General features: G+C 40.7%; 2 protein-coding genes across 4 annotated transcripts; both read right to left on the reverse strand.

Annotated features, from left to right (window-relative positions):
* Positions 1–11,899: 11,899 nt before the first annotated feature.
* Positions 11,900–21,410, reverse strand: katnal1 (katanin p60 subunit A-like 1). 2 transcript variants are annotated; one of them, XM_080903951.1, is made up of 11 exons: positions 21,107–21,409; positions 20,393–20,566; positions 19,616–19,776; positions 18,675–18,828; positions 18,428–18,552; positions 18,222–18,327; positions 15,745–15,903; positions 15,387–15,513; positions 15,030–15,164; positions 13,675–13,801; positions 11,900–12,333 (listed from the first exon to the last, which is right to left on the reverse strand). In XM_080903951.1, the coding sequence occupies exons 2-11, from the start codon at positions 20,552–20,554 to the stop codon at positions 12,135–12,137; spliced, it is 1,455 nt and encodes a 484-aa protein (XP_080760077.1). In that variant the 5' UTR covers positions 20,555–20,566; positions 21,107–21,409; the 3' UTR covers positions 11,900–12,134. The 2 variants fall into 2 exon arrangements, with proteins under 2 accessions (XP_080760077.1, XP_080760078.1); XM_080903952.1 differs by having other exon boundaries at positions 12,196–12,333; positions 15,011–15,164; positions 21,107–21,410.
* Positions 21,411–21,698: 288 nt separating this feature from the next.
* Positions 21,699–24,379, reverse strand: LOC308410056 (ras-related protein Rab-33B). Of its 2 annotated transcripts, none has more exons than XM_080903145.1 (2): positions 24,099–24,379; positions 21,699–22,954 (listed from the first exon to the last, which is right to left on the reverse strand). In XM_080903145.1, the coding sequence occupies exons 1-2, from the start codon at positions 24,354–24,356 to the stop codon at positions 22,514–22,516; spliced, it is 699 nt and encodes a 232-aa protein (XP_080759271.1). In that variant the 5' UTR covers positions 24,357–24,379; the 3' UTR covers positions 21,699–22,513. The 2 variants fall into 2 exon arrangements, with proteins under 2 accessions (XP_080759271.1, XP_080759270.1); XM_080903144.1 differs by having other exon boundaries at positions 21,700–22,960.
* Between the last annotated feature and the right edge of the window lie 310 nt (positions 24,380–24,689).

Below are 24,689 nucleotides of genomic sequence, written 5' to 3' on the forward strand. Positions count from 1 at the left end.
GGACGCGTAGGCTTCTTCTAGTGATTTGATGTTTTTTTCTAATTCCTGAATATTTTTGTTTTCTTTTTTCTTTTTATGTGATGAGAAAGAAATTATTTTACCTCTCATCACAGCTTTCCCTGCTTCCCATAGAACAGAAGCTGATGTTTCGGGAGTGTCATTATAGTTCAAATATGAAGTCCACTCTTTTTTAAAATATTTAATAAAGTCTTCATCTTTAAGTAGTGATATATTAAATCTCCAGTTTTTTCTTGGCGTAGTATTATTCTTGTGCATTAGTGTTAAAGATACAGGAGCATGATCGCTGACAGCTATAGGGTGAATCTCAGTGTCTGAAATGTCGTTCAGCAGTGAGCTGCTGACCAAAAAATAATCCAGACGAGAGTAGGAGTGATGGACATGTGAGAAAAAAGTATATTCCTTACTGGTGGGGTGAAGGGAGCGCCATGCATCGCAAAGACCAAAGTCGCTCATATACTGTTTGATTATATTTGTGGACTGCCAATTACGCTGAGTTCCCGCTGTATTGAGCCTATCCATGTCTTCATTTAGTCCAAGGTTGAGGTCACCTCCAAGAACAAGTGTGTCATCTAAGTGTTCAGAGAGTGCACTGAAAAAACTGTGAAAGAATGAGGGATCATCAACATTTGGACCATATACACTTGCAATACATAGCTTTTTATCACGTATAGATAGTTTAATGATTAAGAATCTGCCCTCTGGATCTATAACTGTATCGAGTACTGTGAAATTAATATTTTTATGTATTAAAATTGCTGCTCCCCTTTGTCTAGAATTATAACAAGCTGAGAACACATTAGGAAACTCAGGTGTTTTAAGTTCATTCGAACCTCTAAGAGGTCTGTGGGTCTCTTGCAGTGTTGGGACTAACGCGTTATTAAGTAACGCGTTACAGTAACTACGTTATTATTGTGGTAACGAGCACGGTAACTAGTTATTATGCCAAAATCAGGAACGCGTTACTCGTTACTGGGATTTAGATAGGGTCGTTACTCGTTACTTCGTGTGGTGGCTATCGCGGAGCTTCCACAGATTCAGTAACATTAGCAAGTGGTGGAGGCCAGCAGGTGGATGAAGGAAAAGGGAAGCAGAAGGAAAAGAGACCCGAGGCGGCCGCCGGTCCAAGTGTGAACTGAACTTCAGGTAAGAAGTTATGACCTGCAGTCTCTCTGGGTCAGATATGAACCAAGTTTAGGCGGAGTTTATTTTCGTTATTCTGACTTTTTCCGTACTGCGTGCTAGCTAGCATGACGGAGTTTCTAGCTGGGTGGGTGCTATGAAGTTAATGATGTTGCACTTTATTTTGTTCATAAGTTATTAGAGTTGCCAACCGTCCCGTCTGCTATTCAGAGAAAATATTACGCGTTTCTTATTGAGGTGAAAAGGAACAGTTTGTCCCGTAATTCAGCTACGATGAAAAAGACACAAAGCTGGAGTTATTCTGTGTCTTTGCTGCACAGCTGCCTCTTCTTCTCTCATTCTCCCCCCTCCCTCTCCCGTTTCTACTTCAATCATGAAACTGATCAATGATCAGCTGATCGTCTTTTCTCTCTTGTTTATTTATCGCTCACTTTGCGCCAGAAAGAGGAAACCAGCGGATGTCGCGCTAAACAACAGCAGCACGTTTAAGCTTGATCAGCTATTGTTAGAATTTATTTAATATTAATTTCTAGTATCAGCTGATGTTTGCTGGAGCCACAGCTGCAAAAAAGCTGCTGGTCATGATATCGGTTTGGTTATCTGGTGAGAGGGAAACATGAAGATGAAACCAGGAGATGTCCTTACTGAATCATCAGAGCTGTGATGGAGAAACAGGTTTACCTTTTAGGTGACATGAATGAGTTGAAGGGAAGTTATGAACTGTTTCTGAGAGACAAATAACACCAGGATCCTTTTTTAGGTAGCTGACAGCTGGTAACTGTGCAGGGGCGGGTCTAGCAAAGTGTTGCCAGGGGGGCATGTAGGGCATTAACGGGGAAAGGGGAGCACAAAGAAATACTTTTCTTTCTTATTCTCATTTAAAATGTCTCGCTTTTAAAAAATAATTATCTGAATCTTACAACAAACGATTGATAGATTGATGCATATATACCATCAGAACAGTGAACATCACTGTCACAACAGTGTTTATTTTCATTCAAAGGCGTTATGATTTTTCCTATAATGGTGGGCCGGTCTCTAGTCAAAATGCCCAGGCCAATTTTTTGTTCCAGTCCAGCTCTGTATGCAGCTCATCTGCAGTCTGGTGTTGCCTACATCTTCCTATTCAGAAGGCAGAATTTCCGAGTTCTGAGTACAATCGAAAGCACCACGACTGCAGTTTTTGTGTTGGATGTAAAAGGCGCACATGACACTGTGACGTAGGCTAGAATCATGGCAGCAGTAAATGACGGTCCAGGCGTGGGATTTCTCTCGTGGAAATATGCACATTATCTTTTCCTTTCTATTGGTAGGTGGCACAGTGCACTTGTGGCAAGTAAGCAAGCTAGAAGACTGGCAAAGTTATGGAAGCAACACATTAACAAGAGAATTCTGAGTAAAACCAAAGTTACTTTCCCTAGTAACTAGTTACTTTGAAAGTAACGAGTAACTTGAAGTAACTGAGTTACTTTTGAGAGAAGTAACTAGTAATGTAACTAAGTTACTATTTTAAAGTAACTTACCCAACACTGGTCTCTTGTAATAGGACAACATCTGCCTGTAGTTTTTTGAGTTGGTTAAATATTTTTAACCTCTTTTCTCTGGAGCCAGCTCCATTTATATTCCATGTAATGAACCTCAGTGTACCCATAGATGTTTGTGTATAACTAGGGATGTATGCTGTGTGCGTTGCTTAGACAGGTGGAGAGAATACGTCACTTGTTCATAAATAAAGAGAAGGAGAGAGAGAAAAAAATGTGTGGCGAGATGCTCCCTGAGTCTGACTTTGTGTATGCATAGTTACTAATATGAGTAGGCTTGGCTTAAGTGTGTGTGTGTATCTTATATGACTGTGTGCGCTGTCTGACTGATGTAAATGTGCTGCCGTTGAGCGCATGGTGCGTATGTGTCGAAATAAAGGATGTTTGTGGATGAGTGTCGAAGCGGGTGATCGAGGCAGTGAAAGGAATAAAGAAAGAAACCAAGGACAGGGGTGAGCAGCATAAAACCAAGAGGGGGAAAAGAGAGGAGGAAAAAAAAAAACGAGAAGAAAAAAAAAACAGAAACAAAACGTAAACATTCCAATTAAATCACTGACGGAGAGGGACGGTGTTAATTCTGCTATGAAATCACACTTTAAGATGCGATTTGATACTGGTAAGTTAAACAGATGTTAATGCAAGTTAGTGTGAGTGGATAGGGAAATGGTGTAGCTGATTCTTATCTGGTGTGAGGTTAATACAGCCACGGAGTGATGTTGGGGTCGCGGTGGAGCTGTCCGTCCACGTACAGCCGGTCCACAGCCATGACAGCGCGGGAGCCCTTCTGGATGAAGCCGCGCCGGATTGGGAAGAGGACCCTGCGTCGTTCCAAGATCTCTTTGGGGAACTGGTCGTTCACGCTGAAGTCCGTTCCTTTTAATTCCCTGCCGCGGCTTTTCACATGTTGCTTTTGTTTGAAGTGGCCGAATTTGGCCACGATAGGACGTGGTCTCCCGGCCGTAGCCCGAATGGGGCCGAGGCGATGTACCCGATCGAAGACGATGTTCTTCACAGTGTCCTCCGGCAGCTTCAGGTGGGTTTTGATGAAGCTTTTTACCGTGGTCTCCGCGTCCTCTCCAGCGGCTTCTGGAATACCAGAAAATACCAGATTATCACGCATGCTACGAGCTTGTAGATCGATAACTGTTTCTTTTATTTTTTTTATTTTCTCTATTGAGCTGGGTAACATTATCTGTGAGACATTTCACCGACTCCCTTAGCGTGGCATTTTCAGCAGCAAGCGTTTCCACCTGCTGCTGGCTGTACTCCAGGGATTCTCGCAAGCATTTAAATTCTCGGTGAAGAATCTCCACCAAGGACAGCCTTGCGTCGAAACTGGACAATCGCTTGTCGATTGACTCCAATATGTCGGCAATATCTTTGCCGGCTGGCGATGTTGAGCCGGGGGAATCTGCCGGGCGTTGTCTTTTCGACGACGGCGTCTCAGCTTTGGCCGGAGAAGCTGCACACGGGGTCTTCTTCATCACGAGATCCTGAAAGCACTGATCGATGTAATCTTGGAGAGTCTCTAAACTCTCCTCGTTGTTCTCCAGGGTGTTGGAGATTATTTAGACAAATAGTGTTAGTTATAAGACAATTGATAAGTGTATTTGGTAATGCTGAAGCTTAAATGAATTTGTTCAAATCTAAACTACCATTTCGTTAGCTTCATAGCATAAGTGCCTAAGTCATTTTTTGGTCAAATTGAGATTTTTGCCTAACTTTACTCCCCTACCACTGGTGCATCATCCTGTCCGTCTGCCTATGTCATTGGCCAATCACAACACTCATAAGAGTCAAAAAACATACTTGCCTAAGTCATTCATTTGACTTAGGCAGTTTTACCATTGGACTTAGGCAGTTTTGCTACAATCAATTTGACTTAGGCAGTTTTGATGTATGCAAAATGGCTGATAAGAAGAAGAGGTTGACCGCAAGTGAAGCCCTTGCTCTTCTTTTTGATTCATTTACATCTGGTAAAAGTTCATATTTTTTTAGTTTTTTGGTCACTAAATGTATTTTCATTCAATCAAAGAGGTTATGACCATGTTAAAAGATTACTTTTTTGTTGAAAACAAAGTATGATGGCTAGCTAACATTAGCGTTAGTAGTGTAGCATTAGCATAGTAATGTAGTACAAGCTAGCAGCTAGCTAACAGCAGCATGCTACCAGAGTAAATCTTTGGCAATTTCAAAGGCAATTTGAGCATTTTCAGCAAGTTTGCAAATTATATTATGTTTCAAACATTTGCTTTTTATTAGGAGGAGAGTCTAAGGACGGGGGACGCCCTGGGTTCATTGTTAATTGTTAAATTGGACTTTATATTGACTGTGTTCAAATGACTGATACTGGTTGAACTCTATTGCCAGTAATATTCATGTAGCCCTTTGAGGCGACTGTTGTTGTGATTTTGGGCTATACAAAAATAAATTGATTTGATTTGATATTAATAGTACAAATTGATTTTTTTTTTTTTTTTACATAGCAGACATTTTGACTACACAAGTAGATTTAGATGTCATCTTGATTTACCATTTTAAGATACTCCAACAGCATTTTATTTTCTGTTGTATCATCAGGAAAGGAAGTTGATGTGAACTTAGAGGAGTTGGTGGATATAGATGAGGGAGAAGGAGGAAATTATGTTGATATGGGGCAACAGACTGATAAGCAGCCAGAGGAAGGAGAGGAAGATGAAGGAGAGGAAAAGAAAGGGGAAGGAGAGGAAGATGAAGGAGAAGAAAAGGAAGGGGAAGGAGAGGAAAAGGAAGGAGAAGGAGAGGAAGATGAAGGAGAGGAAAAGAAAGGGGAAGGAGACGAAGATGAAGGAGAAGAAAAGGAAGGGGAAGGAGAGGAAAAGGAAGGAGAAGGAGAGGAAGATGAAGGAGAGGAAAAGAAAGGGGAAGGAGACGAAGATGAAGGGGAGGAAGAGGAAGGAGGGGAGGTGGAAGCAGAGGAAGAGGAAGCCAGTCCAACCCCCAGCACTTCTGCTGTTCGTCACAAGCGTCCACTGCCCCATACGTGGAAGAAAAATGTCATCAAAGAAAAGCGTCTGAAGGGAGAGAATTACAAGAATACAATGGGACAGGAGAGACCACCAAAGGCCATGGGCCCACCATGCACATCACAGCACTGCTTCAAGTCAACGAAAAGAAGTTGTGAGCTACTGACTGAAGTTGAGAGAAGAGGAATCTTCAACAATTTCTGGTCCATGCCTTCCTGGGAGACACGCAAGGTGTATATCCAGACTGTTGTTGAAAATGTGCCCATAAAACAGAAGAAAGGTGGTGTTGATTCAAGGAGAACAACATCTCTGCTATACCACCTGCAACTCTCAGATAGATGCAAAATACCTGTGTGCAAAAATCTTTTCTGTTCCACACTTGGTATTGCCCTGAGAACCATTGGATCATGGTTAACTGCAGGCATGAAACCCAACACTCATACCCAGCCCAACCCCAAGATCAACAAGACTGGTCCTCATATGCCAATATCAGATGGAGACCAGGCCTTCCTGAAAGAGTGGCTCTCTGGAATACCTACAGTCCCATCCCATTACTGCCGCCAGGTTCCCTCTTATCAGAACAAGAAGTTCCTGGAGCCAGGAACAGTTTTGAGAGAGCTTCACAAGGAATACCAGAATGCTGCCAATGAGAATGGAAAGCGTGCTGTGAGTGAGACATACTTTCGGAAGGTTTTTGGAGAGCAGGATTACTCTGTGTTCATTCCAAAAAAAAGACCAATGTGACATCTGTGTAAGAGAAGAGAGAGACAAACACACACAGACAGATACAAACACACATAGACACACGCACACCTCTTTTATGAGCCTACAGGCCTCCTCTGCAAATTAATGGGTGGGTGAGGTGAAGTGAGTAAGTCTCCTTACTCTAGCTGCCATTTTGTGATTAAAATTGAAAAGTTACAGTGTATTATGGTTACATTATAGTATGTCATGTTCATTTTATAGTTTGAAGAAAAACTGCCTAAGTCATAGGCATAATCTGCCTAAGTCACTTTTATTAGACAAAAGAAATGATGTTGGGTTTTGTTCTTTTTCCATACTTTTCCTCACATATACTTAAATGTTCTGTGAAAATATCAATTAAAAATATGCATGTGATATTTAGAAAATTAGTTTTTTCTTGTTTTCCGAAAACACAAAAAAATGACTTAGGCAATTATGCTATCAAGCTAACGATTTGCTTTAATTTTCCGCCAAAATCTCCGGCGTCTGACGTCCGTTACAACATGAGTCGCTTACCTTGTCCGTCACTTCCGTCACTTACTCACCTGCCCGAACCCTTAGATTTTTAGTTTTTCCAAATCGTCTGTGGGGCTTTAACAGCAGTACAAGCCCCCACTGCAAAACAAATACTAAATGGTATGTTATCTGAGGTGAAGAACCTCAGTGGGTCACTCAAAGCTACAAGGCTATTAGAAAGGGATTCCAAGTTCACAAGACCACTGCATATTCCTTCATAAAGAAGTTCAAGAGCACTCCAACTATGTCAAGGTTGTAATCCCAAAGTGTCCTCAGCCTTGGTCCAAAAAGGTTGTTCAAGTCAGCAGTAATCTAAGAATGACCTTCAAGGCCATCTTGGAGAACTTGTCAGCCTGAACCAGAAAGAAGCTGCAGTGTACCTGTTTAGCTTTTGGAAAGCAGCGCTTAGAGAAGAGTGAAGCTTTCTAGTCATTCAGTTTGTGATCTGGCAAAACAAAACTCGAGCTGTTTGGCCACATGGTAGCAGTCTTTATATAGAGGAGGACAGGAGTGCATGCAATTCAATTTTGCTTCCTTTAGTACAGGCACAGGATCACAAAAAGTGTGAGCTAGATTCTTGATCCTTGATGAGAACATAAAACAATCGGCCTCTTGTTTGGGTTTACGTGTAACTGTATCCCAGACACAAGGCCAAAGCTATCCAGAAATAGTTCACCAATAATCATATGAAGGTTCTTGAGTGGCCTATGCTGAAAAAGGAATGGCCTAAGATATGAAAGACACATGCAAGAATGTGGTTGTGAACTACAAGAAAACACATCACTAAAACAATATTTTATTGATTATTAAAATGGCCATGGTTGATTATGAAAGCTAACATTTTGAGCACTCTGGCAGAAAAACTTAGTAAAAATTAGAGTTTTCAGCCACTGGTGTTGGAGATCTTGTCAAAATTAATTGAATTATGAACACAAAAAAGTACCATGAGGTTTTGATCACACATCCAATACCATCCGGGGAAAGGATCTAATTCGCAATAGCTTCATTTTTCAGCAACACACTGCCAATGAAAAGCATCCCTTGGATAGAAAAACACACAGTGGAACACTATCAGCCATGGATTGGTCTCCCCAGACCCTGGATTTCAACATTGTTGAAGCAGTGTGGGATCATCTCGACAGAAGACAGAAAAAAAGGCAGGCAACATCCAAAGAAGAGCTTCAAAAAGCCTGGAGAACTATTCCTATAGACTCCTACAGGAGCTTGCTTCAATGAGTTCAGCAGTGTCATAGAAATAAAGGTGGTCACACCAAATATTGTAAAAACTCTGTTCTTACCTTATGTTCTTTACTACCATGTATGTCTGCACGTTTCAAAACATCACTTTACCAACTGACAATTTTTCTGGCAAAATATAATGACACGAGGCATGTCTCAAGATTCTTGCACAGTACTATATATATAGTGTGGAAATATTGGGAAAAAAAACTACTTTTGTGTAATCATATATTAAACAGATACCTTCAGTGAGCTCTCCAGCTGTATGGGTACAGTCCTTTCAGATAAATATAGATGCACACAATTAACTGGCAAGCAAGTGAATGTTACTAAAAATTTCCATATACAAGAGTTTGAAAACCTTTATAGAGTTATGTATTGTTGTAAAGAAGGATATGTCATATCATGCAAAAATAAATAGCAATGTTGGCACAATGCAGATAAAATCTGGGATTTAGACTCTAATACAACATATACGGTCAACCCACCTTCAGAGTGGGGACCGAAGACTACTGTCGAGATTTTAGTATCTGATTAGTAGGGCTGTGCGATATGACCAAAATCTCATATCCCGATATAAATCACAAAAATGTAACATTTTCTGTAAATTCTGTGAATGTCGGACAGCTCGACTTGCGGGAAGTGTTTCCATCTGCGCGTCATGTAGCTGGAGTCCAGTGTTTTAACTGATGCATGAAACTATACATTTTTAAACACAAGTTGTACCAGCCGCCGTTTTCTTTGTATTTATTACACGGCGTGCTGCGGGGAAAAGCTGTTGTTTGAGTCTAAGGTTTATTTTTTAGCACCTGGCGGCTCTTTTTTACTTCTCATCCGTAAATAATCTGCTCTTTCACGTGATTCAGTTTATTTTGAAAAGTCTCAACAGGATCTTGAGCTTTATTGTGAAAGGTTTATGTGGAAAATAAACAAGCGGACACGCGATGGTGGGTGTTACCGTCGTTGTTGCTAACCACAACGCATAAAAACAGGCGGTTGTCTGTCTGTAGTGTGGTTATATTAAATATAAGAGAAAGAGAGAACTTTAAGAAATTAATATAGCCACTACAGTGACCATCAAATGAAAAAATATTGCCGTAAACAGTTTATTTTGCGACACCACGAAACAAACGATAGTGTAAAATGAAAGATATCGTTATATGAACAGCCCTACTGATGAGGTTTTGTTTAGTTTTTTTGTATAGAATGACACTGCTTCTTCATTTCTGTGTGAAACTGTTTCATAATTAGTTTGTGCTTGTGGCAAAAAACATGTTTTGTGAGGTCACTCAAAAGTCTAGTCAAGGCCATCCTTGCACTTTTGTGAAGGTTTTTATCTTGAGGTTGTCAGAGTGTTGTTGTCAGAGTGCAGAGGCACAGTAATCTCCTTTTTCTTTCCGTTTGACCAGTCTTTTCTAATTAGCTTCCAGTACATTTCAGCAGTTGGAAAATTCGAGCATACAGACGCCGTTTGACAATAAATCCACCTGCAATAAAATCTGTTTAACATTTATCGGAGAACAAACAGTCAGGGCTAGGACTGCGCTTTGAACCAATTTGTGTGATGTCTGAATAAAAGACATTTCAGACATCAAATGCACATCTGTTGGCCTAGAAAAACCTATTAGCGCCTGAGCACTACACAGGAAAAACAGAAGAACAAAAGCCAGCATCTTAGAAAATCTTACAGCTCATACAAATCGTACGGTGGTCATAGTGTATTAAGTGTAGTAAACAGGCTGATGTACCATCTCTAACCCAATACACAGACTAATCTACACTTTGCTGCATTAACATCACACCTGCTGTCATGCCTTTTTAACCTGCACAGGAGCTTTACAGAGTTTTCCGAAGACACCTCAACTTTTGGCTCAAATGCCAACAGATCCATCTCTGTTCAGCCAATAGTGTGATGCAGCTTTTTCTGGAGAAAGAAAACGTAAGAGGACTTTCTTTCTTTTTTTTTTTTTGTGACTAGCAGCAGCATTTCCAAGAATAGCCGGTATAGAATTACATATAAAAACAAAAAGGAAAATATAAACATACCATCTGCACTCAAAAAATAAAATTCTGTTTTTTTCCTCATGTAATTTTGTTATACAAGTACAGTATAAAACATGACATTAACTTGAAATTGATCAAATGGAATTTACTTGCTTGGTATCTATTTGGTTCATACAAAGCATATTTTCCTTAATGATTAAATATTTGAATTAATAAACTTAAAAAAAACCCCAAACATTTCAAATGTCAAATAATTGCTTCATGTTTGCCTTTTTTGAGTGTCCCTTCTATTCTACAAGACATAACCTGTCTAAGTTTAAGTGTTTACATTAAAAACAGAAGTCAAGGATTTTTGGTGAGGTAAGTATTTTCTTTAATTTAACTAAAAACAAACAAATAAACAAACAGAAAAAATAATTCACGGTTCCAGTGCTCATGTCCTCTTTTCAAAAAGTATGACTACATATGCTTTTCTCATTGAAACATAACATTAATTAAAAACAGATATTAAAACCAACAACACAACATAAAACTTAACAGAACAGACAATCACTCAGTCAAAAGACACAAAGATATTGCGCCGTGTGCCAGTGCAACACTTTATTCTAAACCTACCACAATATTGAGGTTCAGTTCAAGTTTGTTCAGTCAGCAATAAATACATGAGCTCCTCAAGAAGTTTTTTATGACACGGGGGCCTCGTGCAAGAACAGATTTGTCCCTAAGTGACAGATTTAAGAGAACTTCTCACATTCTGAAATGAAATTCATGAGAGGTCCACTCGTGCACTTTATATAGAGATTTTTTGTTAATTTGAAAGACATTTTCTTTAATGTTGCCTGCTGTGCTGCAGTAATTTCACCAATATTTCTGTAAGACGGTGACCTATTTGCAAGTCACTGTCCGGGTGCAACGTGTGTCTGATAGGATATCTAACTCGTTTAGCTGTTTTCACACCTTGAATTATTCTAGACATTACTTCACAGAGGCGCATGTGATCGGAGACAGTTTTAACCTGCCCGCTCAAGCCTGTGTGAAATCAGCCCGCACTAATGTGAGAATAGCGCAGCTAAATGTTCGTCTGGTGTATTCACACATTTTGTGTCTTGCCTCCTGCCTTATTCAGATGGCCCCCTCACCTACAGCAAATCTAACTGGTAACTGTTTCCTGCTGTGTGCCACATGTAGGAAAGAACAACTATGGATAATTTTCAGATCTAATTCCCTCGACTTTTTCCAGGGAGTCTTGTGTGAAAACAGCTGTACACGGTTTCAAACGGTGTTCTTAGATGCTGGACTTGAAAGCTCTGCAGTGTAAAACTGTTCTTGCATGAGGTCTCATGTATAAAACCTTATGCACATTCCCTGTGTGTATTAAGCTGGTAGTTTACATAAAAGTTCCCAGTGTGAGAGGTTTACCCAGCCTTCATCGGGTCACCTGAGTGGGCTGGATGACTGACATCTCTACAAACACAGTTCTGGACAGCAAGTGAAATTGCAGGGGTGAAGCCACCTTTTTCATGTTCCCTAAAAGGCACCAGTCTTTCTGATTCCTGATGTGCTGACTTGTTGAAATACAAGCGCTCACTCCACTGCTGCTTTTCAAGGCCTTTAATATTTTCAAAGCTATCAGTCCTCCTCTCACGGTTTTCGCCCCTCTGGCTCTAATAATAATAATAATAATAATAATAATAATGGATACTTTATTGATCCCCATGGGGAAATTACTTGTTTTTCTCTGCATTTGACCCATTCACTCAGTGAAGCAGTGGGCAGCCCACTAAGCAGGCGCCCGGGGAGCAGTGTGTAGGGACGGTACCTTGCTCAGGGGTACCTCAGGGTAGCCGTTAAGTGGATTCGAACCGCCGACCTTCCGATCATGGGGCGACCACTTTACCTACTGAGCTATCCCTACCACCGATCTCTATACTGACCCGAACTCAGCCATCCAGGCTTCGTATTTTTCCAGGTCTGCAGCAGAAACAGACTTTGAGATCTTCTTGAGTGTCAGTGTGAAGTCCTCCATGGTCACGGGCATCTGCAGCTCTTCTTTGGACAGAGCTCGGATCTCCTCGGGGCTCAGGCCTTGGATTCGACGACGCATCGCCATCATGGAGGCGTCCCTGACGTATGTGTAAAGAAACAAGCAGGGAGTGGACAGAGGCAGACAGAAGACAGTTAGTCTTGGCACGCCAAACATAATTGCACTGTTTTAAATTACACATTTGCTGTGTTTTAGCCCTGTCAGAAAGGATTGTACCTGAGCTGTGATGAAATCCTGCAGGCTATGCTGTATGTTGGACAATGAGCATGCATCCAAGGTCAATGAAACAATGTGAGGGAGAGATGAGCAGAGACAGCTTTGGATGCATGAAATGCCTGCCATTCCTGGCAGTGCTACAGCAGAAAGGATCCCCACATCAAGGACAGGACAGTGAGGATAAAAGTCTTACACTAAAAAAACTGCTACACTGCACTACAATCAAAACAGTGCTGCGTGTTTGAAGAGACAGAGCTGATAAAAACACAACAGGGACGACGTGACCTCATGATCTGACAGTCAAATTATCATTATCGTGTGTGCAGTTACTCTTTGCATAATTTGCTTATTTAGCAAGTAATAACAGAGTTATACATTTAGGTAGAGATGAAGCAAATTACTAGCAGCCTGTGTTCCTGAGTTGATTGGTATTTATATGGAAAGGTACTAAAAGAAGGCATTGCAGTTATGAATTAGATAAAATTATTTTTTCTCAGGGCCAGATTAAAGTACCACAGTGATTCAAAAATTGGAGGTTTACTAAAAAGACAACGATTTGTAACTTAAATTTAGTCTACATGCAGGTGCAGGCCACAAAACATGACAAAGCAATAGGTGGCGATATAACCCTAACTGTCCACTGACCAAGAAGAAGAGACATAAAGGCCCACACCTTTCAAATTGCAAGGTAAAATCCCTACCCCGGAAGGAGTTTTTCCAAAAGCTCTGTAAGGTTGAGGCTGCTGAGCACGACAACTGCTTTGTGGCAGTACTTGTGAAAAACAGAGAGGAAAAAGCCTGAGCTTCCAGTGTGCTAGCAGGACGATCACTGAGGAAGCAGCACTACTCTTGCTTCAGGCTTTTAAAAAAGATAAATTGCACAGCAGCATTCGTAAGCCACTCTGGATAAAGTGAATTAGGAGAATATAAAATCAGTCAAAGTCTAGTTTTACACAGCACTCGCAAATTGGGAACTCTGCTAAAGACCCAGAGCCAATCAGAAGTTTTTAGCTCCACAGCAACAGTTTGCCATCTCACCACTTATTACATGCTACCCCAACAGTAACGTGCAGTGATAACAATCTTTTAATAGTTTAGGTACGAGCATATTGAAACAAAGAACACAAAGCAGCATTTGCTTTACTGTGTTCTGTATATAAAACATGAAACATAAACTGATAATCAGTTTCTAAACCATGCACACCTGCAGACGTTGGTGATGTCTGCTCCAGAGTAGCCCTCGATCTTCTCAGCAATGAGGTCCAGATTTACGTCTGTAGCCAAATCCACCTCTCTCAGGTTGATCCTTAGAAGCTCGACACGACCAACAGCTACATCCAAATACACACAAAAATTGTTTTAATTTAAGGGCAATGCATCTGAAAACCAGTTAAGGAGAAATGGGAATGAAAAGCATTAGAGAGGCACATAAAACAATGATTAGAAGTAGAGCAGGGCGATATGGCCAAAAATATTTATCACGATATATATTTGAAAATTTGCGATAACGATATAACCGACGATATAATTGATGCGAGACAAAATACAACTCCACAACATTACTAGCGCAAAAAGACAACCTTCCATTTATTTTCACTTAAACAAGAAGCTGGTTTTTATGTACATTAAAGCTTTATAAAAATTTAACAGTGCAAATGCAAATTCCTTGCTGAAAGTTTAACCAAAAGGCATTTCCAGTAGAAATGGGCTGACATATCCTGAGCATAACCATGTATAATATCCACTGAAGTTAAAAAGAGGTGCTTTGCAACATTAAACTGCAGTGTGCAGTACGCATTTTTCGGACCATAAGGTGCACGGGATTATAAGGCACATTAAGCGAAACAAAGCAGTCAGATAAATCAAACTTTATTAAACTCATTCTTCTTGCTTCCTCCACTTCTGTACCATTGATTAATGTTGAATTCTCTGGCAGCTGCTCTATTCCCATGTTGTTGCAGTATAGTAATGACTAACCTCGTATTGTGGATGGATTATCTCAGTTGTTCTCCTGACTGAAGTTTGGTCCGTTTACAGCATCCTGCCATGCGATTGCATTTGTCTCTAACCATGAAGAACCTTCACGTTAACTTTTATAAGTGGAAAAGTGTTAGTGTTCGTCCTCCAGCTCCACTGTTTATGTTATGCTAACATAGCTGTGTCGCTAGCGATCACGTAGCACATCATTATATACCAGCTAGCCCAACTTCAGTAACCCTACAAACGTCACTGCTGTTTAGTTTCCTGTCTTCATTTATGTTGGAAGTGATAGCAGAGCTGTACGTTTGATTTTTTTCAGAAATCTCTCCGTCAGAACATGCTATATCATGCTTAGGTAACTAGCGAAACTAGCGAGCTAACTTCCGCTAGCTTCCTGCTAACTTCTAACTCCGTTAAATGTAATAACTTTTGTTTTCATGGATGCCTGGAAGTTAAACTTTATAGTTACACCTGGTAAAGCAGCAATGCTGATCGTTTTATTAAAGATGAAAGAATTTAGACAGTTTTTAACTCTCAGTGATGCTGCAGTGTTGTTTGACCTGTGCCTGGTGAGGTCACCTGAGGGCAGAGGGATGTAGATCCGCTTTTCCAGCCGTCGTCGCAAAGCTTCATCAATGTCCCAAGGGAAGTTTGTGGCAGCCAGGACCATCACCATCTTAGAGGGGTCGTCACCCTCCAGGGCTCCCCCAACACCTGCTCGCAAAAAAAACAACAAAACAAAATTTTCAGCTTGTTTACGCAACACATTCAGTTTCAAAGTATCTCAAAAAGTCATTTAGCTGTAATGAGGCGCCAAAGGGACAAATGCATTATGACACCTGTCCCGTTTGCTTCTAATTCAAATTTTTGCAATATCCTTGATTAACTGTAACAGCAAGCCGCGCACAGCTTCACCCATTTCTCTAATCCACTAACCATCCATCTGAATAAGAAGTTCAGATTTGACCCTGCGGCTGGCTTCGTGTTCATCAGATGTTCCTCTCCTGCCACAGATGGAGTCGATCTCGTCTATAAAGATGGTCGTTGGCGCATAAAATCGGGCCTGAGAAGGAAGAAGTTTCGCATTGTGAGTTTCCTTTCCGCTGCAGTGCACACACATGTAAATAGGAAGCGGCCGCATTCTTCTGTGCTGCTTTTATCCAAAGTGCTTCGTAATTTCACTTTGATTCACCCATTCAAAAAACATACACGCACACTCACAGGGAAGGAGATAAAATGCAAGGGTTCAGCATTTTGCCCATAGGCCCAAATGCTTATTTCCACACACGCTCACCATTTCAAACAGCAGACGGACAAGTTTTTCCGACTCGCCCCTGTATTTGGAGGTCAACGTGGAGGAGGACACGTTGAAGAAAGTGGTCCCACATTCTGTGGCCACGGCTTTGGCTAACATGGTTTTCCCCGTACCTGGAGGGCCGACCATTAATACACCCTAAAAAGCAAAATGTCACACAATCTTAAAACATTAAACAAGTAAACAAATGAACACGCACACACAGAGAAAGGATCAGGCTGCAAACACAGAAGATCAGTATTCAGTTCACTACGACCATTAACAGTTGTTATATCAGTATGCGGCTCCCACATTCCTTTTAAGAACTTCCTGGGAAATAGACTTAATGGCTGCCTTGTCAAGACTCACATGAGAAGATCGATACCAAGTTAAACATTACGATAGTTGAGCACACAGGAGATTTGGGGGGGAGGGGGCTAGCTCAGTCCAGATGTTAAAAAAAAGAAAAGAAAAAAATCCATTTACCAGCACCTCTAAAGCTCGCTCCTGTGAGAATAGGATATTAGTCTGAATGTGAATGGATTGCCTTCCCGTAGACTGTAATCCCTGTTTGAGACTGGATAATTGCATGTTATTTAAAAGCCTGTGATATTAAACAAAAGTGTCAAACCCTGATTTAAATCTCCTCTATAACCATTTTTTAATATCGCTGCCACTCCGCCGTCTAACACTTCTATATCTGCTTGGCGCCTTTTGCTACGGAGATTACAGAAACCACAAAAGGAAGCACGGCTGACATAATCCATTTCCTTTTAAAGAAGTTTAATTTTTATGCCTCAGTCAATTTAGGCTAGTGTGTCTTATGCTGACTGCAGGACTGAGTCGAGCGACTCGGAATATAAAACAGTACTGCGGTGGGTATTGATCAGAATCTCAGCAGGAGCAGATGGGAGCGTATGTGCACCTGCATTAGGAGTAGAAACACTCAGACGTGCTGCAGAGCACAGAACAAAACGGAACTGCGTAGACCTAAATGTGCGTGCTAACAAAACACATACCTCCACTCACCTGTGTGCTGAGAAAACAACCATTGACCTGTTTTCCTCTGCAACTGACTTATCGCTCTTTAATTTTACTTCACCTTCAGTGATTAAAAAAAGAAAAAGAAAGACTATCCATCTATTTAAAGTTAGTGAAGAATTTTAATTATGCATGCCTATATAAGACAAATGAAAAGCATTGTGCTGCTATAACTCCCCCCATAAAGTATTAACCCTCACATGGTTGGGCCTCAGGGGAAGCAGTCTCACATGATGAAAGTTTAAACGAGGCTGATGCAGAAGAAGCCTCCCATCTCTGTGGAGTCTGTGGAGACTTTGACTTTGTAAAAATATTTTAGTTGCCGCATTTTACTTGTGATCAGGCTACGTGATCAGCCAATCTCCGAAGCTTACTGCTCTTTCTGAATTTAGCCAACTGCATTCTGCAGTGTATTGGTAGATGTTACCTGTTTAGAGATAATATGAATGACATTACATATGCAAGTTGTTCCATTTTATCAAATGACATTTGCAGACTGGTTCTTATTCTTAAAATGTGTCTTCATCTTCCTCATCAGTCATTTATTTGAGGCAGAAGTTTTCACAAATGAAAACTATTTGATTATTTAATGGTTTTTTGTGATGTTTCTCAAGCTCTCTGTGTTAGCGTGCTCTCCCTCTCCACTCGCTGAACCTCGACTTTATGGAAATTTGCATGCATGAACACAAGACAGAAATATAAAGGAAGGCGTCACTTTCTGATTCTGAACAGGCACGACTTGTTTAACATTTACTGTTAATGTTACTGTTAGGCGAGCCAAAATATTATTATTTATTGTCTTTATTTAAAATAAGCACATGTTGACTGTGAACGCCTTCAACGTGATTTTATGCTGTATTTACTTGGAACTGTTAAGTTGTTGGTGGAATCTTTTATCCCACGGCAGAGTTGTTAACGTTAGAAGAGAAATGATAAGTTTGACATTTTAATTAGTCAAGTGAGAGAGAGAAATGTGCTGCATGAGGCCAAATCTCACAGGATCAGATACAATGAGATGATATTTTTTTAGGAAATTATACAGGAACGTTTGGAAACACGTGGACAGAAAGGAGCAAGATAAAACAAAAGTCTGCAGAACCGAACTGAGGCTGACTTGAGTTGACAGTGATAGTGTCAACAGAAATGGCGCACTTGAATAAAGTACTAGATTTAGTGTGAAGCTAACTAGTCTTGATGTAGAAGTTGGTGTTGACCTTAACGCTCAAACTTTGATGTAGCTGGTGCAACATGCTGCAAGATACTCAAAATGGTAGGTGTGCTACTGAACAAAGTGAGTATCTCACAGCTGAAAAACATCTTTATATACTTCTGCAATTACTCGCTCATTTTTTAAAACCCCCAGTAAGGAACTAGATAAAGTTTGCATGTAGAGAATATGTGAAAAATCACAGGTGTGTGTGTGTATGTGTGTGTACCTTCCAAGGGCGGCGAATGCCCTTAAAGAAATCAGGCATCCACATCGGCAACACCACTGCTTCTCTCAAGAGCTTCTTAGCATCTTCCAAATCAGCAATGTCATTCCTGCAGTTTACCAAAGTAATTAGCCAGCAGCACTGTTGAAATGTGTCCTCGTTGCAGAACCTGAGAAGTATTATATAAGTATCAGAGGATACTTCCATACCAGTGCACGTTAGGGTTACGGGACACAATATCTCTCTCCAGCGAATCCACTAGGTCACTGTCATATCCTGTGCCATCAAACTTCTTATGCCCTTCATCCCCCGGCACATCTCCCCCTTTCTTTCCCTGATGGAGACAAAAAGGTGGAAAAGAAACAGAACAAAAACCTGATGTGTTTGGAGCACAGACTTACTCATTTCCTATTTATCAATATGTTCACTAAACCATGACACAGCTGGAGTCTGAACCTTATCATCTTTGCATTTTGTGAATCCCGGCCGGTCTGCTTTAGCATTGGCCTGAGCACGGCCTCCCGGCCCTGCCCCTCGATGCTGCAGGCCAGGGGACTCTTTCCTCTGCTGCTTCACTCCACTGTTGGGCCGCTTTATTGGAACAGGATTCCTACAGAGACACACGCGCAGGAATATACTAATGGATAATAGTGTGATAATAATAGGACACACCTACATAGAGAGCCATCAACCACAGGTTCCCATCGGTTTACCAAAAGTTCCTTTAGAGCATTAGTTATAAACGAGCTCTGCTACTTTTCTGCAGAGGCACATTGTGCTTGTAGAGATGAAAGTGATTATGCAAAATATGTCTCTTTGTACTTTAAAGAGCGCTTCCTTATGGAGATGTTGTGTTCCACAGAGTTTCTGGGTAGCATCAGTAACAATCATCTCTGTCAAAACTGATGTACAGTAAGTTAAATACAGATATAGTTTGTCACTAAGAAAGCATTTGTAATCTGCAGTTAAAGGGGAAAAGTCCATATTTTGTGTTTTTGTTGTTTTAAACTCAACATGAAAAGAACAAAAGAGAGAACTGACAAAAAGATAGCAGTCTGCAAGAATCTTTCTAAGCTTTCCTGGTATTATATGTATTATATATATATTATATATATTAATGGACTCAAAATAATAAAATTTTTCCTCCAGAATTTAGGAAGTGAGGCTAAGACACTGCACTGAGCATTTAGTTTAATAATGGGTGAGATTGGAGAATAGTTTAAAACAAAATTATAACCCAAACCTTTTTAGATCACAGTGTGACATGCTTACTATAACGCTAAATATGTTTGCTGGCTCACATTTTCAAAACTTCACTTATTTATTTTAACTGACCGCAGGAAAAGAAGAAAAAAAATCCATGAAGCTAAAAACGTAGCTCCAACACATCCACACACCTGTGCTCTGCAGGGATGGGAGGGGGCCACACAGCTGGATCTTCTAGTCTCTCCTCTGGCTGCAGGGCTTGGATGTCAGTCGGCTTCTCTAACTTAAAGCTCTCCAGCGTTGCCATGATACTTTTCACTTGCTCGTACTCCTCAGTCAGTTCCTTACTAAGCTGGAAACAAAGGGAAGAGGTGCACTGCATCACTGACCATCCAGCTGAAAATACAGCAGCTGAACTAACAAAAACATACAAAAAAACCCAAAAACGAAACAATGCACAATGTTAGGCCAAAAAAAACAAAACAAAAAAAAACTCCTTCATGAAGCAGGGCGTAAAACACAATATACACACACACACGTCATATATATATATATATATATATATATATATATATATATATATATATATATATATATATATGTACACACACACATACACGTGCGTGTGTGTGTGTGTGTAACAATTTGGGTAGTTAGTTTTAAATTCAGGATTCTTTGACTGCCGTGCTTCTCTCTTACAATGTCTCTGCATTTACACCAGCAACATTACAGAATGCTTTTACATGTGTTTTGTCCACCAGAGACGACCAAGCTAATAGATCGGAACAAACATGAGAAATTACACAAATGAAAACTTTCTTAAAATAATGCACCTTAAACAAAAAAACAAACAAACAAAAAAAAAAACAGCCTTTGACATCAAAGGAAAGCTTTTCATCCAGGATTAAGTCCTACGTACAGTTGAACTGAAGTCTCAGGTTCAGTAACTAATATACCAGGGGACTCACCTGTTGCCATCTGACTATAAGTGCAGGGTCTCTGAGGGACTGACAGTGCTTGTGGATCTGTTGAATGACGCCCTGGTAGTACACAATGGAGGAGTCATAGTTCCCAAGCAAGGCGTACTCACGGCCCTTCTTGGCGTTGTCACATATTTCTGCAAGATTCATGCTTTATAACAGCTACATGGAAAAAAGAAACAAGCAATTGCATGACCTGATTAGTGAAACAGTAAGAGTTCAAAGGTTAATGCTAGTTCAGTGTTTCAATCTAAAGCCTCCACATTTTCTTCCTTTTATTATTATTATTATTATTAAGTGTCCTCATTATAACCGAATCTCATAACAAGATGGGGCAGCTCCTTGAATGTCGGCTGCCCATCAGATAACTCAGAAACGGCTACACCCGGTAAAGCACGTTAGTTAAGCTAGCTGATGTCGGTTTTGAATGAACACATTTGCCCGGGGCGCTTTACCTGATTACTAAATGAAACCTCTGTTCAAATCAGCTTCTTTTTTAACACACCCTATAATATTACCGGCGTTAGCCCTTTGCTAGCTTGCTACTAGGCCACAGACGAGAAAACAAAACGAATCCTGTGCCAATAACCCAAACGGTACTTAATCCTCCCAGCTTGCGTTCAAATTTCCCGTAGACAAAAACACTCACGACGAGCTAAATTAAATTTTAATTGCGTGTTCACAGAAAAAAAAATCTCATACCTGTATGAAAAGCCCTCGCTTGTATGTTTTTAATCAGATGTCCAGCATTGAGGACAGTGTTACCATGGCCGCGGAGAGACGCCGCGCGAGGAATACAAACAGCTTTTTGCCGTGCTGCTTTCACGGATTTGCTGCAGGCTGGTAAATGTGACACCCTAGACGTCGCCGATGAAAGCAACTCAGCTGCCGACCTGTGATCGTATTAATCTAACCTAGTAAGGCCTAAATGTGTTAGATGTATTCTATGTATAACTACAAAATTAGCTACAAGTGACGGATTTGCCATTTTACATGTTTTCGCTAATTTATCAAGAACTATGTCGTGCACAAGTCTGCCACTGGTCGCCGCTAACGTGTCAAATACTGCAAGATATCGTCTTTAATTTCACTACAAAGCTTGTAGCTGTAGTTTTGGAACTTTTAATCATGTAACACGATCCTTTTCAGGTGATTAAGTGAGACTTTTTTTTCCTTAGCAGAAATTAAAGTGGATCTAGATTGTCTACAGGTCATGAATTAAAATGAAAAATAATTGCTGTGAAGCAATAACTGACAGAGCAGTGACATTACACTTCGAGTGGCAAACAACACCAGAAACATTCAGAAAAGATGACACTGAAACAACCACTTTTATTGATTTGCATCTGTACAGTGTATTATTATTATTGTATACATGCAACAAATGAAACAGTCAGCTGTGGTGTTTTTCCTCAGATCCACTGAGTTTCTTTTTCGGCATGCTTTTCAAGTGAACTATGTGGAGCAGCTATATTTTATCCCTTGTGTTCTTGAGCTTTCTTTCCAGACAGCTCTCCATGTGCATGAGCTGACACAAATACATTCAATAACAGCACCAAGTCTCACACTGCACTTTTAAGAACTAAAATATCACTTCAATTGCAATTGCACAATTGCAGTGTTTGTCACAGTATCAGCATATCTTATTGGTCCCTTTACACACACACAAAAAAAATCAAATTTTCTCTTCATTAAGTTTGTCTTTTAATTGCATTGAGAGCTGCAGATACATTGTAGTGCAGTAATGTTGCTGTACTGACGACGGCTGCATATCATTTATGATCATGCATCCACTAAAGTGCGCTCTGCAATCTTCAGTTTGCAGACTCGGCGATCGAAGTGCAGTTTGGGCTACAAATACTCAGCATACCTCCATATGCATTCATGCATTTTACGGACTTGTTTATTTAATTTAGCTGTGCCTCATACCAGGCAGGGAAAATTGTAAAATCTTGCCAAGCTTCTATCATTTCTAGCTAACTGATTTGAGAGTGCTTTGTAAATTTTAAGCCTCGTGTTGTTGAAATCTGCTTTTCTCAGCACACTCCTGAAGGACTGCCATTATAGTATTAAATAATCCAAGTACATCCATGGAGGATGTAGGTGACCTCAGCATTGACAAGTTGCTGCTTCCCGCTCTCTCTGGTTCCACATTTGCCTCAAATTGCTCTCACTGGGTTGCTTTAGTCTCAGGGGTTTGTGGCTCTTCAGTCTGTAAGCTAAAGTCAGAAAGATAGCATCCACGTTTTCCTTCTCAGATGGGTCCTTGGCTGAAGTCTCAAACAGTGGGAAGTTGTAGCTGTCAGCGAGACACTGTGCGGCTGATGTGGGAACCTCCCGGCGGTCCCTCAGGTCACACTTGTTTCCTACCATGATGCGGGGCACAAGGGGCCCCACGGAGTGCCGGCTACACTCCTGAATCCACTCGGGGATGCTCTCGAAGGAAGAAAGGCTGGTCACGTCGTACACAAAGATGACAGCGTGGACGCTGCGGTAGTAGTGCTCCACCATGCTCTTCCTGAAGCGCTCCTGACCTGCTGTGTCCCAAATCTGTAACTAGCACAGCAGAAAAAAATGATGCCACAGAGTCCTATTTAAAGCATATGGCCAGTGTTATTTTATATTTGTGCTTTTGCCAGCCTCCTATTGAACTATAGGAGGCAGCAAAGCGTCATTCCAGCTTCCCTATTTTGTTTATGCTGCTCAGCTCCAACCTTCAACGTTTGTTCTTACTACATATGCTTTATGTGTGTGTGTGTAAATATACATCTCTATTTCTGCAGAGTTAAATACTGGTTTTTTCTTAATGATTCAGCATGATGCATCTTGATTTTTTTTTTCAAAACAAAGTTTTAGCAGCTTCAGGGAAACAATGGAAGGATACTGCACAGCAGAATAAGCTATACATTATCACCACAGACTGGATTTTTGCACTTGCTCAAACAAATGTTGGTTAAGTTAGGATAGTTAGGGCATTTTTGCAGCAGACACTTGGGCATCTTACAGAAGGAGAACCTGAAGTTTAAATTATTAAACCAGAGATGGCTGAATTCCTTTTATCGGCAATCGGGTAATGTGCATCCTGGCTCACTGCCTTTTACTCACTCACTGTCATGGTTTACTGAAACACCGACAGACAGAGCTAACATTAGTGTCATTATTATAGACTGCATGTTCCCACTGTGATGAGTCAAATTGTCTGCTGTGGAAAGTGCTCCAAAATAGACCTTTTTTGACAGCATCTCCAAAAAATGGGTTTAAATTTGCGGGAAAAACTATTAAAAATCTACTTGGGTGACCTGTTATTGTGTTGCATCTGGATCACTTCATCAGACTGGGGCATGATCTGTTTCACTTTGACTGGAAGCTCGTAAAAAGGGGGGAAATCTCCAGGCAAATGAGGATAGAATGAAGATAAACACTTATATGTGGAAGAACAGAAATGACTATGAACTGGCTTTACACCAAGTTTCGTTATTCCCTTTCTTGTGAACAATGACAATGGCCTCATAGGGGTGACAAAGCCTTCATTTTAACAACTGGTCAAAGTAAGCTCCATCACATGCCTACAGGCTGAAAACAGACTCCAGGTCAGGCTCTGTGAGCTGACCTATAAACCTAACATAGCCAAAAAAAACAGTGAACGTTCACAGGTATCTGCCGTGTGCCTTTCTTGAAATGTAGGACTTCTCACCTTGATACTCTCTCCGTCCAGCTCCAGCGTCCTCTCTCTGAAATCGACCCCGATAGTTGCCTCAGGGTTTTTCAGGAAAGTGCCCCCGCAGAACCGGTAGGTCAAACACGTCTTCCCCACATTTGAGTCTCCTATTACTATTATCTTGAAAATCCGAGCGTGTGTAGTGTCGTATTCGTGGTGAGAGGAGAGCTCCAGGGAATCGTTTCGACTGAAAATTGTGTCAAATTCCTCCCCAGGTTTGTTTTCTATTGCCATTGCTCATCTTCTCGCGGTCTGGACGGCGCTACAGCTCTGAAATATCGCGAGACTCCAAAGGAGAGTACCTTTGAACCTATGTACTTAAATGTAGCTGTAGGCTACGTGCAGAATACAAGCAATTCATCAAATTCTTGTGTTATTTAGCTGTACACATTATTCTGTAGAGATCCGATAGAGAACTTGCTAGAGGAAAAGAACAATTAAAAAATGTAACGTGGAATATGGTTAGAGATTATTTTCCCCTTTCCTTTCTTTTGAATTATTCGGGGGGGGGTTGTATCCTATTTTGAATTGAATAAGTGGTAAAATAAAAATAAAAAAATAGACGAA

The sequence above is a fragment of the Rhamphochromis sp. 'chilingali' genome, assembly GCF_963969265.1.
Source record: "Rhamphochromis sp. 'chilingali' genome assembly, chromosome: 14".
Taxonomy (NCBI): domain Eukaryota; kingdom Metazoa; phylum Chordata; class Actinopteri; order Cichliformes; family Cichlidae; genus Rhamphochromis; species Rhamphochromis sp. 'chilingali'.

Bases quoted from the DNA above. Each gene is read 5' to 3' on its own strand.
- katnal1 (XM_080903951.1), bottom strand. From the start codon at position 20,554: ATGAATCTTGCAGAAATATGTGACAACGCCAAGAAGGGCCGTGAGTAC. The intron at 15,514-15,744 runs GTGAGCGTGTGT...CTTCCTTCTCAG, and splicing joins TCCGTCTGCTGTTTGAAATG to GCCCGATTTTATGCGCCAAC. The intron at 15,165-15,386 runs GTTAGTGGATTA...TTTTGCGAGCAG, and splicing joins ACTTCTTATTCAGATGGATG to GTGTTGGGGGAGCCCTGGAG.
- LOC308410056 (XM_080903144.1), bottom strand. From the start codon at position 24,356: ATGGCAATAGAAAACAAACCTGGGGAGGAATTTGACACAATTTTCAGT. The intron at 22,961-24,098 runs GTGAGAAGTCCT...CTGCTGTGCTAG, and splicing joins TGGACGGAGAGAGTATCAAG to TTACAGATTTGGGACACAGC.